This window comes from Octodon degus, unplaced genomic scaffold (genome assembly GCF_000260255.1).
Source record: "Octodon degus isolate 3935 unplaced genomic scaffold, OctDeg1.0 scaffold00255, whole genome shotgun sequence".
In the NCBI taxonomy this organism is placed as follows: Eukaryota; Metazoa; Chordata; class Mammalia; order Rodentia; family Octodontidae; genus Octodon; species Octodon degus.
In genome coordinates, this window is record NW_004524831.1 from 653,893 (window position 1) to 670,102 (window position 16,210).

The window sequence follows — 16,210 nt, forward strand, 5'->3', positions numbered from 1 at the left end:
TAAATATTTTAAAAACACAAAATATATCAAGTCCTCCAACTTTTTGTGGGAAGAGACATTTTATTTCCAACTGAATCATATTACTCATATAGTTATGTTTAGATTTTCTTTTTTGTTGTTGTTTATAGTTGGCAGGTTATGTAGACTTTGAAATTTATCTCTTTGTTGTATTTTCTATTTAGTTAGATCTTCAAGAAATACACTGTAGTAGTATGCTTAGCAGCTTATTCCTTTCTGCTGGTGGACACCATGGAGGAAGCACCATCAATCTCTCTTCCAACTGCTGTCATGTCTAAGTCAGAGTCTCCCAAGGAGCCCAAACAGCTAGGGAAGCTCTTCATCAGAGGGCTGAGCTTTGAAATAACTGATGAGAGTCTGAGGAGTCATTCTGAGCAATGGGGAACACTCACAGGCTGTGTGGTAATGGGAGACCCAAACACCAAGCATTCCAGGGGCTTGGGGTTTGTTATTTACACCACATGGAGAAGCCATGAACGCAAGGCCACACAAAGTACACGGAAGAGTTGTGGAACCAAAGAGAGCTGTCTCAAAAGAAGATTCTCAAAGAACAGGTGCCCACTTAACAGTAAAGAAGACCTTTATTGGTGGTATTTAAAGAACATATTGAAGAACATCACCTACAAGATTATTTTGAACAATATGGAGAAGTTGAAGTGATTGAAATTATGACTGACTGAGACAATGGAAAGAAGAGGGGTTCTGCTTTTATAACCTTTGATGACTGTGATTCTATGGATAAGATTGTCATTCAGAAATACCACACTAAATGGCCACAACTCTGAAGTGAGGAAAGCCCTGTCCAAGCAGAAGATGGCTAGTGCTTCATCTAGCCAAAGATGTCAAAATGGCTCTGGAAATTTTGGTGGTGGTCGTGGAGGTGGTTTTGGTGGCAATGACTTGTTTCCGTCTTGGAAGCAACTTCAGTGATCGAGGTGGCTTTGGTGGCAGCCGTGGTGGGGGTGAATATGGTGGTAGTGGAGATGGCTACAATGGATTTGGTAATGATGGAATCATTATGGAGGAGGTGAAAGCTATAATGAATTTGGCAATTACAACAGTCAGTCTTCAAATTTTTTTTAATTTTATTTATTTATTTATTTATTTTTGTTTTGAAATCTTTAATTTTTCATATAAAATAAAAATGTACTGTGTTCATAATTTCATACAATTAACATAGAAAGCAGTACAGATTGTCATGCATGTCACATATACACACATCAAAAAGTCTCATTGAATTCAAAAAGCAAAATAAAGGATCTAAAACAATGGTCTGAAACCTCCTTATAGGATTTTAGGATTTAACGAATAATAAGTGAAAAATTTCATACCACAGCAGCATTGAAAACCAAAGAATGATAAATTAAAAAATGCATATTTTCACATTTAAAACAGTAAAAGCTACATAAATCAAGTCCAGACCTAAACATTAATACAAAAAATGAAAAAAAATTCAAAATCAAGAAGCAGATTTGGGGCCAGGGAGATGGCTCAGGGGAATAAGCGTTTCCCTGGCAAGTACAAGGGCCTGAGTTCAATCCCCGGTTCCACCAAAAAAAAAAAAGCAGATTGGAGGCCAAATGATCTATCAGTTAATAGCCATTTTTTTCATAATTTTATTGATAAACAGATAGCAATGAGACAGTTTCAAATCAAATCGGTAGAACAGTTTCAATAAATAACACACTGCATATATTCTTCTTAGTGGTTAATTGCTGTACAAGATGCGGACTTGAGATCCTATTTACAAACACCATTAGAACAAATCATTCTATTCATTAAGAGAATGTAACTATATATCTATCCTAACCACTTTGAATACACAGATAAAAAATGGACATTCATCTGTATACCCCATTTTTTCTAAGTTCCATTATTTGAATATTATAGGTGTGTAAACTCAGCAAAATATTCTAAAAGAGTCCAGTAGCCCATAATAGCATTGGGTCTTCTGTTTAACTGGCAATGTCAGAAATTATTGACCTGAGTCCCCCACAGCTCAACATAACAGCATGGCTTTACTTCCTATATTTCGTCTTCATACTTTTCTACTAGATGGTTAAGACCAAGGTAAAGCAGGACCTATGCAACAAGAATTGTAGCTTTTGGGTGTGATAAGGTCAGTGAAATCCCCTCAGGATTTATCCTGAGATCCTGTACCTCAGATTGTAGAACCTTTGTCAGTGTCAGCCATGTGGATGAGTCACGGCCATTGCTTGGCCAATGTGCTCTCTGTGAAAGCCTGAGAGAGTGTCTTCTCCCCATGTGACTCTCCTTAAGCACACTCTACATCATCGATCACTTTCCTCTTTGGCCCCATAATCTCCTTGATCAGAAAATTTGGGACACTACCGAGATACATGACGTTACAGTACAAGTTCTCATATGTCCTGAGTCTTAATTGACCTTAGAAGGTTAGGGCCAAAATATTGGCTTTCCTTGTAGCCCTCATTTTTCTCTAATTTTGGTCTGCAAACTTAGGTTGTTAACCATCCAGAAGACAAGCTTATTGTCATTATCAAATGACTTAGGCTATTACAGTCTTCAAATTTTGAAACCATGAAAGGAGGAAACTTTGGAGGCAGAAGCTCTGGGTCCTATGTGGTGGAAGCCAATATTTTACCAAAACCACAAAATCAAGGTGGCTATGATGGCTCCAGCAACAGCAGTAGCTATGGCAGTGGCAGAAGGTTTTATTTATTTATTTATTTTTTATATTTATTGTGTGTGTGTGTGGCCAGCTTAGCCCACCAGGGGGCGGGGCTGGCTGGCATGTGGTGCTGGGGGATTGAACTGCGGTCCCTGTGCTTTAGCCAAGCTTGTTCTAAGTAGGCGCTTTAGACCACTGAACCATCTCTCCAGCCCCCTGGCAGAAGGTTTTAAACACTTCCAAGAAACAAAGCTCAGCAGGAGAAGAGAGCCAGAGAAATGGCAGAGAAGCTACAGGTTACAACAGAATTGTGAACACAGCCAAGCGCAGTGGCGGCAGGGCCTAGCTTGCAGGCACTTGAATCTGCTGAGCTATTTGGCCGGCCAACTTATGGAGTTCTTAAACACTGCAATTTGTTTGATGATTTCATGAAATTATATTTACATCTCACTTTGAACTAAAACACTAAAGAGTGTTTCTCTGTAGTCAGATATGTGGTAGTTACTTTTTAAATTTGTGTTCTTAGACCTTTACACTCTATATAAAATCTTCAGGGCTGGGGAGATGGCTCAGTAGAATAAGTGCTTCCCTGGCAAACACAAGGTTCTGAGTTCAATCCCTGGTTCAACAAAAACAAATCTATATAAAATCTTCAAGTTATGTTTATAATTTAAATTTTTTTCTTTTATTTACTTCCTGTGACTTTCATAGATTTCGGTTTCTCCTGATTTGGATACCCACTTGATTTTCTTTTGAGGAAACACTTTTTTATTGAAATGATTTTTCACTATAAATTCCTAAGGATTTGTTGTCTACCTTTCCCATTTCAGTATATAACTTGTGTATGCAAAATAGCTGTGTATATAATTCCAATTTGTATTCTCATACTTACCTGTATCTCCCTGAATCTGAATGAAAGACACTGTGATTTATTCCATGGATATATTGTTAGCTTTTTATTGGCAAGGTCCTAAGTTTGATTCCTGGTACCAAAAAAAAAAAAATTCAGAGCAGTAGAAGAATAAGAGAGAGACAGAAACTGAAAGGCACTGAGACTGTATAGAGAATATTCTCATTATATTTCATAAAACACTAATTTATTTTAATATATATATTTACTTAAGAAGCCATTTTTTTTAATTTTTTTTATTTTTATTTTTATTTATGAGAGAGAGAGAGAGAGAGAGAGAGAGAGAGAGAGAGAGAGAGAGAGAGGGGGGTGTGTGTGTGTCCAGCTCAGCCCACCAGGGGGCGGTGCTGGCTGGCATGTGGTGCTGGGGGATTGAACCGCGGTCCCTGATGCCTTGCCAAGCTTGTTCTAAGTAGGTGCTTTAGACCACTGAGCCATCTCTCCAGCCCCAAGAAGCCATTTTTGAATGGGAATTTTTTTTTTGTGAAACCGGGGATTAAACTCAGGTCCTTGTGCTTGCCAGGGAAGCGCTTATTCCACTGAGCCATCTCCCCGGCTAAAGAAGCCATTTTTATTCAGTGTGTGTGTGTGTGTGTGTGTGTGTGTGTGTATTGATGGTGCTGGGAATTGAACCTAGGGCCTCATGCATGCAAGGCAGGAACTCTACCACTGAGCCACATTCCCAGCCCCCAAAACATTAATTTCTACATGACACAATAGAAGAGTTATTTGTGCTGCTAAAATATCCAAACTTATAGATTTCTTTGAAATGTATGTAATTATGTTTACTTGTCTATTAAAAATGCACATGGAAAGAAAGTCAATAGTTAAATATATATTTAAGTCATTAAACAAAAATCTTCACTGAGAACTTGCATATTTCTTAAGGAATCAGCTGAATATGTACTGAAAGAACTCCTCAAGTCATAAGATGCTGGGGCCAGGGAGACGGCTCAATAGAATAGGCGCTTCCCTGGCAAGCGCAAGGGCCTGAGTTCAATCCCCGGTTCTGCTGAAAAGAAAGAAGTCGTAAGATGCTGACACAGAGAGGAAAGGCTAGAGGCTAACAAGACCTGTGCTTCCTGTGCTCAGAGGACACGCTACACCTCCTGCTGGTCCTGAGTTAGCCTGCTGGTCCTGAGTTAGCCTGCAGCTAGCTCATGCACTGGCTCACACTGCTTTTCTCTGAGTGTGTGGGAGGTTCAGAGACCGCTTAGGTTGCCCAAAGCTGAACCTGGACTGTACCAGCTGCAGTTCAGTCTGGACACCTGCAAACCCAGAGTCATCCTGCTGGGGAAACCGTCACAATGTCCGTGGTTTATTCTACTCATGCTGATTCACAATTCTACTTTTATTCTTCATTAATTACCTATTAAAACTACTACAAAGAAAACCTGGCTGAGCCCAAACTCCTGTATTCAGTTCTGATTACCAAGGGATACACCTGGCCATCCAGGCCTGGGCTCCTCTCCTGAGCTACAGAGTCACGGCTGGAGGTTCTTTGCATCAGCAGTGGAAGGCCCTACTTGCATGGCCTCCAGGTACATAACAAATTTAGGCAAGATGGGCAACAGTGATGGCAATCAACAGAATATGACAATACATTGTTTTATAACATGTTGCTATTTATCTACCATCTCCTCTATTTTAAATTTCATGTACACAAAGCATACATTATTGCATTCAACTTTTTTGCTTTGGAAAAATAAAATTGTGAAAACATGAGAAACAGGCAGAACGGGGGGGGGGGCGGTGCTGTTAAGAAAGCTATTTGGAGAAGCTGTTGGAGCTGTTGGGAACTACTAGTTGTCTTGGGCTATCCTGCTAGAGGACCTTGTCATGCTGGCTTTCCTAGTGAATTTGGCTGCTCTTGATGTAGGAAGAGCTCAGGATCTCATTGTTGCTGAGAATGACTGTAGTGCATTTTGGGGGAGCTCTGGGCATCATCTTTTTTTTTTACGGAAAGGTCTACAGGGTGTTCAGGGTCTCACTACTGGAATGGACCCGTAGTGATTCTCCTGTTTACAGCCTCCCTAGAACTGGAATTACAGGCACACGCCACCACTTACAGTCTCAATTGCTGTCTCAGTGAGCCCTGTGGGTGGGGCTGGCAGGTCTGGTCCTCATCTTGAGCATCGCTTCCTGGCTCCAGAGGGGAAGATTATGCACAGCTCAGTCTCCTGGAGAAGCTTGTCACATTGGCTTTCCTGATGGGAACTCAATTTCACTGTTGCTGAGGATGATTGAGGTACTTCTGTAGGAAGCTGTAGTTCTTACTTTGAGTATTGCTTTCCCGCTCCAGCTCAGATCCCTCAGCCTGCTAGCACAGATCCTTCATCCCACTGGCACAGATTTTCTAGCTTTCACCACTGACCTTGGGCCTTCCTAGTGCAGATCCATGAAATGGGCTGACATGACACACTGTCATGGCTCTTGGCCTCCAGTGGGACTTGTGGGAGGCATTGTTATAAGCTCTAGGGTTTCACGTGGAGTCATGCAAGATATTAAGTTCCAAGCATTCAGCTGGATTTTTGTTCTTCAGTATGCAGATTTCCACTCTTTGTATATGATTCTTCAGGTGATTCATTATAAAATAATCTTTTAAAATGTGGTTTGTACTGTATTGTTCCCCTTGGAAAATACTCAACCACCAACCTGCTGAAAGAAAACCAGAAGGAGTATTTATGTGGATGGCTGTTAATGAGTCTCATTTTCACTTATTATCTTTGTGTCATTGACTCATACCTTGCATCATTTATTTGTGTCAGCTCCTTCAGTATAATACATAAACTGCCATTTATAAACCCGAAAAGTATCAACCCATATGTACATGGGCACAAGCACATACACAAACCAGTGAACACATGTTATCCAACACTGAATTTTTACACCTAGTAAGTTAAATTTAATATCAATTTTATTTTCTGACTTAATGGAACCTATATTGATTTTTTTTTAGTACAAGGTCTATAGGGTCTCATTACACAGATCAGATTCATGGTGATCCTCCTTTTTCAGCATCCCAAGTTCTGGGATTACAGGCATGTGCCACCATACCCAGTCTCATTCGTCATCTCATCGTGCCCTGGGGGGCGGGCCTGGCACAGCACATCAGGGATCAAACCCTGGTCCCTATGTCTGCCTAAGTAGGTGTTTAAGTCCACTGAGCTATCTGGCTAGCCAGGATCTTATTTTTTTATAGCTGGACATCCTGTTATTCCATTATCTTCAGGCTTTCAGTATCCACTCACTTACAGAAAGACATTTTGGGTTGTTTCCAGGTTTAACTATGACAAATTGTGCTGCTATAAATATGGGTGCACATATATCGCTATGGTGTGATGTTTTCCGGTCTTCTGGAAAAATATCCAAGAGGGGAATAGCTGAGTTCAGTGAGACCTCCAATCCTAGTTTTTTGAGGAAGCTCCACAATGATTTAAATGGTAGTTGTACCAGTCTCCACTTCCACCAACAGTGGATGAACAACAGGGATGTGGGAAAGGAAAAAAAAGAAAAAAGAAAAAAGGAATAAACAAATGAATGAACACAAAAAAAGAAAGATGTGTATATACACAGGATAGCTTGGATGATTATATTGCTGATTTCTATTGGTATATTGAAAGAAACAGATAATGGTTACATTTTTTTCTTTTTTTTTTTTTTTTTTTTTTTTTTTGCGGAACCAGGGATTGAACTCAGGCCCTTGTGCTTGCCAGGGAAGCACTTATTCCACTGAGCCATCTCCCCGGCCCCAACAGTTACATTTGTATTTCTATAACAAATATATTTTGCTAGAGATGTTGCTATTCATTCATTGTCACTGATGCTTGGGATTCCAATACATATTTGTTTTTCTCCATTGGAGTAGCTGTCCTTTGTCATTCATTTAAAAAAGATTAATGAATTTAGGACAGGGCTACAGAGTGTACAGGGTCTCACTACTAGATCAGACTCATAGTGATCCTCCATCTTCAGCCTCCTAAGTGCTGGGATTACAGGCGTGTGCCACCATGTCCAGTCTCTCTTTTTAAATATTAAACAGATAATTAACATTCATTTTGATACACTTGTATGAACATGAAACAAATATTGACCATTTTTACCCTCATTATCTTCATTTCTCCCCTGCCCCTAATCCTCCTCTTTTCTAGTAGTTTAGTGTCTACTTTTCTGTCATCCCTGTTTCTTCATTTTGGAAAGGGTAGGAGTGGGAATTAAACTCAGGACCTCACACTGTCTAGGCAGGTGCTATACTGTCGAGCTAGACCTCATCTATTCCTTTTGTTTTTGTTTTTGTTTTTGTTTTGTTTGTTTTAAATGTTTTTATTAATTTTAATGAGAAAGAAATAGCAATGAGACAGTTTCAAAACAGGTTAGTAGGGCAATTACAATAATTAATACATTGCATATTGTTGTCTTCGTAGTAGTTATTCAGAGTACAAGATGCAGACATGACATCTTGTCTAAACACTATTAGTACAAATCTTTCTTTTCACTGAACTAAGAGACAGTAGCTGTATATTTATCCTATTTTGCATATAAAGGTATATTTTTTCACTACAAAATGGTCCTTCATTTATATCCTCCCCATTTTTTGTCAGAGATGGGTATTCCATTGCCATTCAAATATTGTAGGTGCTTGAATTCAGCAAAATAACCCAATATAGTCTAATAGTCCATTATAGTAATGGGTTTCTGTAAGACTGGCAATGTCTGAAGTTGTTGACTTGAGCCTTTTACAGCTCAGCATATTAATATGGCTTTACTTTTTATACCTCATGATTACACTTTTCTGCTGGATTGTTTTTTTTGTTTTGTTTTGTTTTGTTTTGTTTTTTGCAGAACGGAGGATTGAACTCAGACCTTTGCGCTTGCCAGGGAAGTGCTTATTCCACTGAGCCATCTCCCTGGCCCTCTGCTGGATTGTTAAAACTAAGTTAAAGCAAGACCCTATATAACTAAAAATGTAACTTTTATTGTTTGTTTGTTTGATTGTTTGGTACAGAGTCTCACCACAGGCTCATCGTCATCCTGTTTTCAGCCACCCAAGCTCTGGGATTATAGGCGTGTGCTAGCATGCCTGGACTCAGTAGCTAGTTCAGCATGCCTCACGGCAGAGCCGGCAAGTCATGTGGTGCTGGGACTCAAACCCCAGTCCCTGCACTTGTCTAACTAGGCACTTAATCCACTAAGCTATCTTGCTGTACAAAGTTCTCTCTTCTTAATGAGTTTATTTTTTTTATTTTTTTATTTTATTTATTTAGTGTGTGTGTGTGTGTGTGTGTGTGTGTGTGTGTGGCCAGCTCAGCCCACCAGGGGGTAGGGCTGGCTGGCATGTGGTGCTGGGGGATTGAATCAGGGTCTCTGTGCTTTGCTGAGCTTGTTCTAAGTAGGTGCTTTAGACCACTGAGCCTTCTCACCAGCCCCTTCTTAATGAGTTTAAATTGAATTTTTTTTAAGGATACCTAGTGCTTGGCCTGTATCCAAATTTTTGTTTCTCATCTACATTCTTTCATTGTTGAAGTATATGTTAAGATTTTTACTCATCTAATCATTATTTGTTGTAGTTTTCCAATATTTGAATATCCTTGGTGGGGCCGGGGAGATAGCCAGTAGAATAAGTGTTTGCCTGGCAAGCACAAGGTCCTGAGTTCAATCCCCAGTACCGGGGGGGAGGGGGTGAATCCTTGATATAATGTCAACAAACTCACTTCTCACATACACAGTTAAATTTTCCAGTAGTTTCTGGTTCACCTTTGAATTCTTTTCTTGTTGGTTTTCAGGTTGCAATGGTTTGCTGTGAGGTTTTTTTATGTGTGTAGGCTCCTGTGTTTCCATATGAATTTTAGGATTTTTTTTAATTTCAGTGAAGTATGACTTTGATATGTCTATAGAGAGCCCATGGCATAGGTAGATGGCCTTTGGTTGTGTCACAGTCTCAAACTTAGGTAATATTTCAGTCCTGAAGTTTTGGTTCTCAGCCTGTTGCAGCTTATGGAGGTGTTGGGACCCTTAGCAGGTGGGGCTCAGTGGCAGGAATTTGGATCATTAGCAGTTTACCCTTTAAGGGAACATTAGGACCACAGTCCGAACTTAATGGGATATACAACCATAGACACAATGCCCTAGAGTGCTGAGCTAAGAAGAAACTCCCACCTTTTAAATTTATTTATCTCATATTTATTGCAGCAATATGTAGCTGAATAAAAGTCTGCATATAGTGCAATTAGTTTTTCACTTATAAAGATATGCCTTTGAAATTTTTTATTTTTTCAGAACATTAGATCACTATTTTCTCAATTAAAATTATGAATATTTTACTTCATCCATTAATTTTTCTGGTAATATTTTTTATATTCATGATAATTTTATTCATAATTTTGAAGTATTTTGAAATTGGTTTTAGAAAGATTTGTGGATTTTTGTAATGGACAGTTATTTTCTTTTTTTCCTTAATTTATTTAGTACTGGGATGCTATTTGGGTGGGGACTTTAGTACTTTCCATAATAATAAGTATATTATCTTAAACTGAAATATTTTGACTTTTCCTGTGTAATCTGAGTTATTCTGACTTGTGCCTGCTCTGGCGGCACATACGCTAGAATTGTGTGTTCTTTCTCTATCTTCTTTGCTCTGGTGAGAACTTCAGGATTATGTTGACCATAAGTTAGGAGTGTAGAACTATTTTTATTTTCTTGCGCACAGAGAAAAAATATGTTCCAAATTTTAAATGATACAGCACAGGGACCAGGGTTGGGTCCCTGGCACCACATGCTATGCTGGCCTCGTCCCCAGGCATGCTACACTGACCACAAATTGGCTGTAATCCCAGTGCTGGGGAGGCTGGAAACAGAAGGATCACTACGAGTCCAAGCTTTGTAGTGAGACTCCGTACCAAACACATAAAAAATGTATTTGATATATGTATCTTTATATTAAGTGATAAAATAAAATTGTATATATATCTATATATGTATATATATGTAGATATATATTTTTTTAATGTATTTAGTACAGGTCTCACTTTTCAGCCTGGTCCCTGCACTTGCCTAAGCAGGCACTTAGTCCTCTGAGCTATTTCATGGTCCCAAGATACATCATTTCTGTATCAATTGAGATAAATATAACTTTTGGTCTTTGATGATCTTTCTTGTTTTTGTTTTTCATTATCTTGATTTGCCGTATCATGTTTATCAATTTGGCTATGACGAACATTTTTTTCTTGGCTAGATGGAACAAGCTTACTAAACGTTAATGCCGTTTCCAGTAAGCTCTGGAATTTTGTGTTGCAGTCATTTTTTTGAGAGTTTTGCATTCATGCTCATCAAGATGTTGGCTTATTTTGTTGTGGTAATATCAAGTTTTGGGACCAGGATTATGCTGGTCTCGTAAAATCAGCTTGCATAATATACTTTCCACAGATGCCTTTATATTATGAGAAATTAGAAAGGATAAGACACGCAATGTGGATTGAAATTGACAAACACACCTTTGAGAATAGAAATAAATCTACAATTACCTATATGTACTCAAATGAGATTGAAACCTGGTAATGGAAAAGGAACTCCTCCATTGCTTAATTCCTTGTCAATCAGTGTGATGCTTTTCTTCCGGTGCCATCTGCCTAAGGATGCCCTTGTTCTCTTCATCCTCTGCCATTACCTGTCTGCCTCTCTTCCATCCACCTTCAGGGGTCTTTCTTCCTATAATAAATCTAAACAAAAGAAATGTACATTTTCCTCCAAAAATGTATTTGTGCTTGAGGTTTAATATTTTTTTAGCCTGGACCAGTCACTATGTGGTACAAAATTATTCTACGCTAGTAAAGACACAAATTTTGTAGACTGTTAGATTTAGACCTGGGGTGAAAGAGTAGCTCTACTTGGGTAAGGTAAATGCTGTTTGACTTTTTGACAGTTGTTCAATTATGTGTCCCTTGTCAGAAAACGTTTGCCTTTCTATTTTTTTCTGGTATTACTATCCTGATAAGAGGGAGATGTGTACCTCTTCATTACAACAACAGTGTTTCCTTATCTGAGATAGATAAACTTCTATGTCTGCAATGTGTACTTCCAGTGTTAGGTGTTAATATTATCAGTGTTTGTAAATAGGATATCATGTCTGCATCTTGTACAACAAATAACCACTAGGAAGGCAGTAGGCAATGTGTTAATTATTGGAACTGTCCTACCAATTTGATGTGAAACTGTCTCATTGCTATTTGTTTCTCAATAAAATTATGGAAAAAAGATGTTAATATTATCAAACACAGAAATACATTCATATGTCATTTTATATATTTACACTTATAGAATAATTTAAATAAATTAACATATTTACAATGATACTTAATACTGAATTTGATACACCCATAGTGTAATCAGAATGAGAATACACTATCCTCTTCATAACTCATTCTCCATTGTTCTTAAACATCACATTGTGACATCACATGACAGCTTTCTAATGAAATAAACTGAGTAAATGATGAAGCAAAGCGACATTAAAGTATGCTACTAAAGGGGCCGGGGAGGTGGCTCAGTAGAATAAGGGCTTCCCTGGCAAGCACAAGGACCTAAGTTCAATCCCCAGTTCTTTTTTTTTTTTTTTTAATTTTTATTTATTTATTTTGTTTGTGTGTGTGTGTGTGGCCAGCTCAGCCCACCAGGGGGCGGGGCTGGCTGGCATGTGGTGCTGGGGGATCGAACCTCGGTCCCTGTGCTTTGCTAAGCTTGTTCTAAGTAGGTGCTTTAGACCACTGAGCCATCCCACCAGCCCTCAATCCCCAGTTCTGAAAAAAAAAACATAAGTTAAACTTTGTCACCTTAATTTTTCATTTTTTAATATCATAAGACTCTGTTGAAATGCCATTATTAGAACATGTGGACAAAGATGCTGGTATTTATATAAGACTGAATTAATATAAGAGGTATGGTGTTTAACTTTTACTTGTATAAGAGGAAAGTAAATGGGACCAGTGATTTAGCTCAGCAGCATAAGCACCTGCCTGGCAATCACGAGGTCTCAAGTTCAAGCCTCAGTACCACAAAAGAAAGAAAGAGGTACATGATATGTAATAGGCAATAGGAACATACATTTTTCAAAACTGAGATGAACAAGAAATAGATGAAAAACATAGAGGGATCCCAGTTGTTGATTTATAGTAGTATTATTTTTTGTGCAGAAGACCAAAAAAATCCATGAGTTGGAAAACATCTTTTAGCCAACTCTCCCTTAGACAAAAGATTTCTATTGAGAATATAAAAAGAATTTTACTAAAACAAACCTCAAGCAGATGGCTCAGTGGAATAAGCGCTTCCCTGGCAAGCTCAAGGACCTGAGTTCAATCCCCGGTTCCGAAAAAAAAAAAAAAAAAAAAAAAAAAACAGATTATGGATGTTCAGTCTGTGTTACTTGTCTTTCAGCATTCCTCTTTGGGGCTGGTGAGATGGCTCAGTGGTCTAAAGCACCTACTTAGAACAAGCTTGGCAAAGCACAGGGACCAAGGTTCGATCCCCCAGCACCACATGCCAGCCAGCACCGCCCCCTGGTGGGCTGAGCTGGCTACACACACACACATAAATAAATAAAATTTTAAAAAAATAAAAAAATAAATAAAACAAACCTCAAAACTTCAAAGACCCAATTTAAAAGTGGGCATATGAGACAAATACACTTCTTAGATGAACATAAATGATGAATAAATATAGGAAAAATGGGCCCTGGTATATAGCTCAGCAGCAAGTGCCTGTCTGACAAGTGCAAAGTTCTACATTCAATCTCTGGTACAAAAATAAATAAATTCAATCTCTGGTATAAATAAATAAATAATATATATAATTAGCCATTAGAGAAATGCAAATTAAGGCAACACTGAGGTTCAATCACACTCCAGAAAGAATACCTATCGACAAGAAGTCAATAAGAAATGCTGGATGGACTGTTGGATGAAAGAAAACCTTTCTCATTTTTGGGACTACAGACTGGTGAAACCACTGTGGAAATCAGTGAGGAGAATCCTCAAAAACCTATGATTAAGCTAGAGAGATAGCTCAGCGATCTAACCACCTGCCTGGTGAGTGCAAGGTCCTGAGTTCAATTGCTGGTACCACATGCCATGCTGCCCCAGATCCCCGGGTGCAACATGCCAGCCCCAAAACCAAACATGGTGGACCATGCCTGCAATCCCAGTGCTGGGGAGACTGAAACAGGAGGATCACTACAAGTCCGAGCTGCATCATGTGACTCTGTATATGGTCTTTCTTTCTTTTTCTTTTTTTCTTTTTTTGTGGTACCAGAGATTGAACTCAGGACCTTATGCTTGCCAGGCAGGTGGTTAGATCACTGTCTCTGCAGCTTATTCTGAGATGTCTTCCAGGCCCATGACTCAGTATAAAAAGAATAAAAAATTTAAAAAGCAAAAACTATGATTAGAGGCATCATTAGACACAGCTGTTTCCCTCCTGCATTTCCTGAGAACTGAAAACATCATACCACAGTGCTATGTATGTGCCCATGTTTACAGCAGTTCCATTTGTCATAGCTAAGTCCTGGAATCAACCCCAATACTGTACATCAACCAAGGAATGGCAAACAGCAAGCAAGCAGAGAACACATGGTATTTATGAAATGGAGTACTACTCAAGTAAAATGCAAGACAAACTCGAGGTTTTTATAGGTAAATGGATGCAACTAGATATTATACACGTAAGTAAAATGAGTCAGACTCGCACATACAAGCATCGTGTTGTCGTCCTAATGTAAGAAAATGAAAGAGTAAATAGGACCCCGGCACAATACATATTATGAAAGGGAAAGTAATTGCTAAAAAATGAAAGAACACATGGGACAGGGGGAAGGAGAAAAGAAGGCAAGAAAAAGTAAAAAGAAAAAATGTATATACGGGATATTCCATGAAAACCATTACATGCACACTTCTGTGTCTGTGTTGGTGCTTTCAGAGAAACTGATACATGTTACAAATCCATGTCGGAAACAGTGGGCGCCATCTATGAAGACTGGACGTAGGTGGATCAAAAATACGCAGAAAAAAATTTTTTTTAATTATTTTTTTAATTTATTTGTGTGTGTGTGTGTGTGTGTGTGTGTGTGGCCAGCTCAGCCCACCAGGGGGCGGGGCTGGCTGGCATGTGGTGCTGGGGATTGAACCGTGGTCCCTTTGCTTTGCTAAGCTCATTCTAAGTAGGTGCTTTAGACCACTGAGCCATCTCACCAGCCCCGGAAAAAAACTTTTAAAAAAATAATTTTATTGAGAAACAAATAGCAATGAGACAGTTTCAAAACCAATTTTAAATAAATACATTGTATAGTTTTTAGTGGTTCATTGTACAAGACGCAGACATGATATCCTGTACACAAACACTATTAGAACAAATCTTTCTATTCACTGAATTAAGAGAACGTAGCTGTTTATCTATCCCATTTTGAATGTATAGATACAAAATTGTCATTCATTTGTATCCCCTTTTTTTGTTTAGTTTTGTCAGAGAAGGGTAGAAAAAAAAGCTTTGATATACTTGAATTTTCTTAAAAATGTGATTGTTAATCATATGAATATAGATATATAAATAATAGTTCTATGTGATTTATTGAAAAACTTTTTCTCATTTTTATTTTTTTAAGGAATACAAAATAGTGATTTAAAAAAACATTAGAAATGATACAAAATTTCACTAAACAAAGTAATAGGAATTCAACAGTAGTTGCTGTATTATATGATGCTATCTTCAAATTAGTTGCTCAGGCTACCAGATATAAACACACAAGATTAGTTTAAAGAAAAAAGCAAAACAATAATATGCCTTTCATGGGCTGGGGAGATGGCTCAGGGGAATAAGGGCAAGGGCCTGAGTTCAATCCCCAGTTCCACCAAAATAATAAGAATAATAAGAATAATAAGCCTGTCACAATAATACCTCAAAAAATGAAATACTTAGGAATCAATCTCAGGAAGCAAAAGATTTATTGTTTTATTTTTTTATTTTTTTTAATAGATTGCAAATTGAAAATAAATTTATAAACATAAATGACTATAGAAATAAAAATTGTCCAAAATAAAAATGAATTTACAGATCAGTCATAATAGTTCACTGTGTCAAAACCAAGAAACTTATATTCATGTAATTAGAATTCTCAAAGTAGAAAGGAGCAGGCAATAAATATTTAAAGATTTAAAATTTTTGAATTTAGTTCAACTTATAATACCGCATTTCCAAGAAGTAAAAGATTTATACAGCAAAAATTATAGTACTCTCTAAAGAGATCAGAGGATTTCAGAAGATGAAAGCTGTCAGCTGCTCCTGGATAGAAGGAATGAACATTGTGAAAAACACAAACTTAATACTTCCATCTCTGAACGTGTTATCTGAAGATGATATTGACTTCTATAGTATTTCTGTTCTCCTCTAAATGAAAAATTTTCAAAGTATTAAAAAAATGAATAGGGGCCGGGGAGATGGCTCAGTAGGATAAGCGCTTGACTGGCAAATGCAAGGATCTGAGTTCAATCCCCGGTTCTACAATACCTAGAGTTTGTTCACTAAGAGCAGAGTTGGTGTCTTTACACTGTCCATTCTGAAAGGGATTCTCTCCAGTCTTTCTCTTGTTAGGC

The 16,210-nt window shown here is 38.1% G+C and overlaps 1 protein-coding gene across 1 annotated transcript in view; it reads right to left on the minus strand.

Annotated features, from left to right (window-relative positions):
- Positions 1–15,872: 15,872 nt before the first annotated feature.
- LOC111814010 (zinc finger protein 555-like) overlaps positions 15,873–16,210 on the minus strand; it is an 8,478-nt gene continuing 8,140 nt past the window's right edge. The window contains exon 6 of the mRNA XM_023706425.1: positions 15,873–15,899. Coding sequence (XP_023562193.1) covers positions 15,873–15,899 — 27 coding nt within the window. The remainder of the gene's footprint in view (positions 15,900–16,210) is intronic.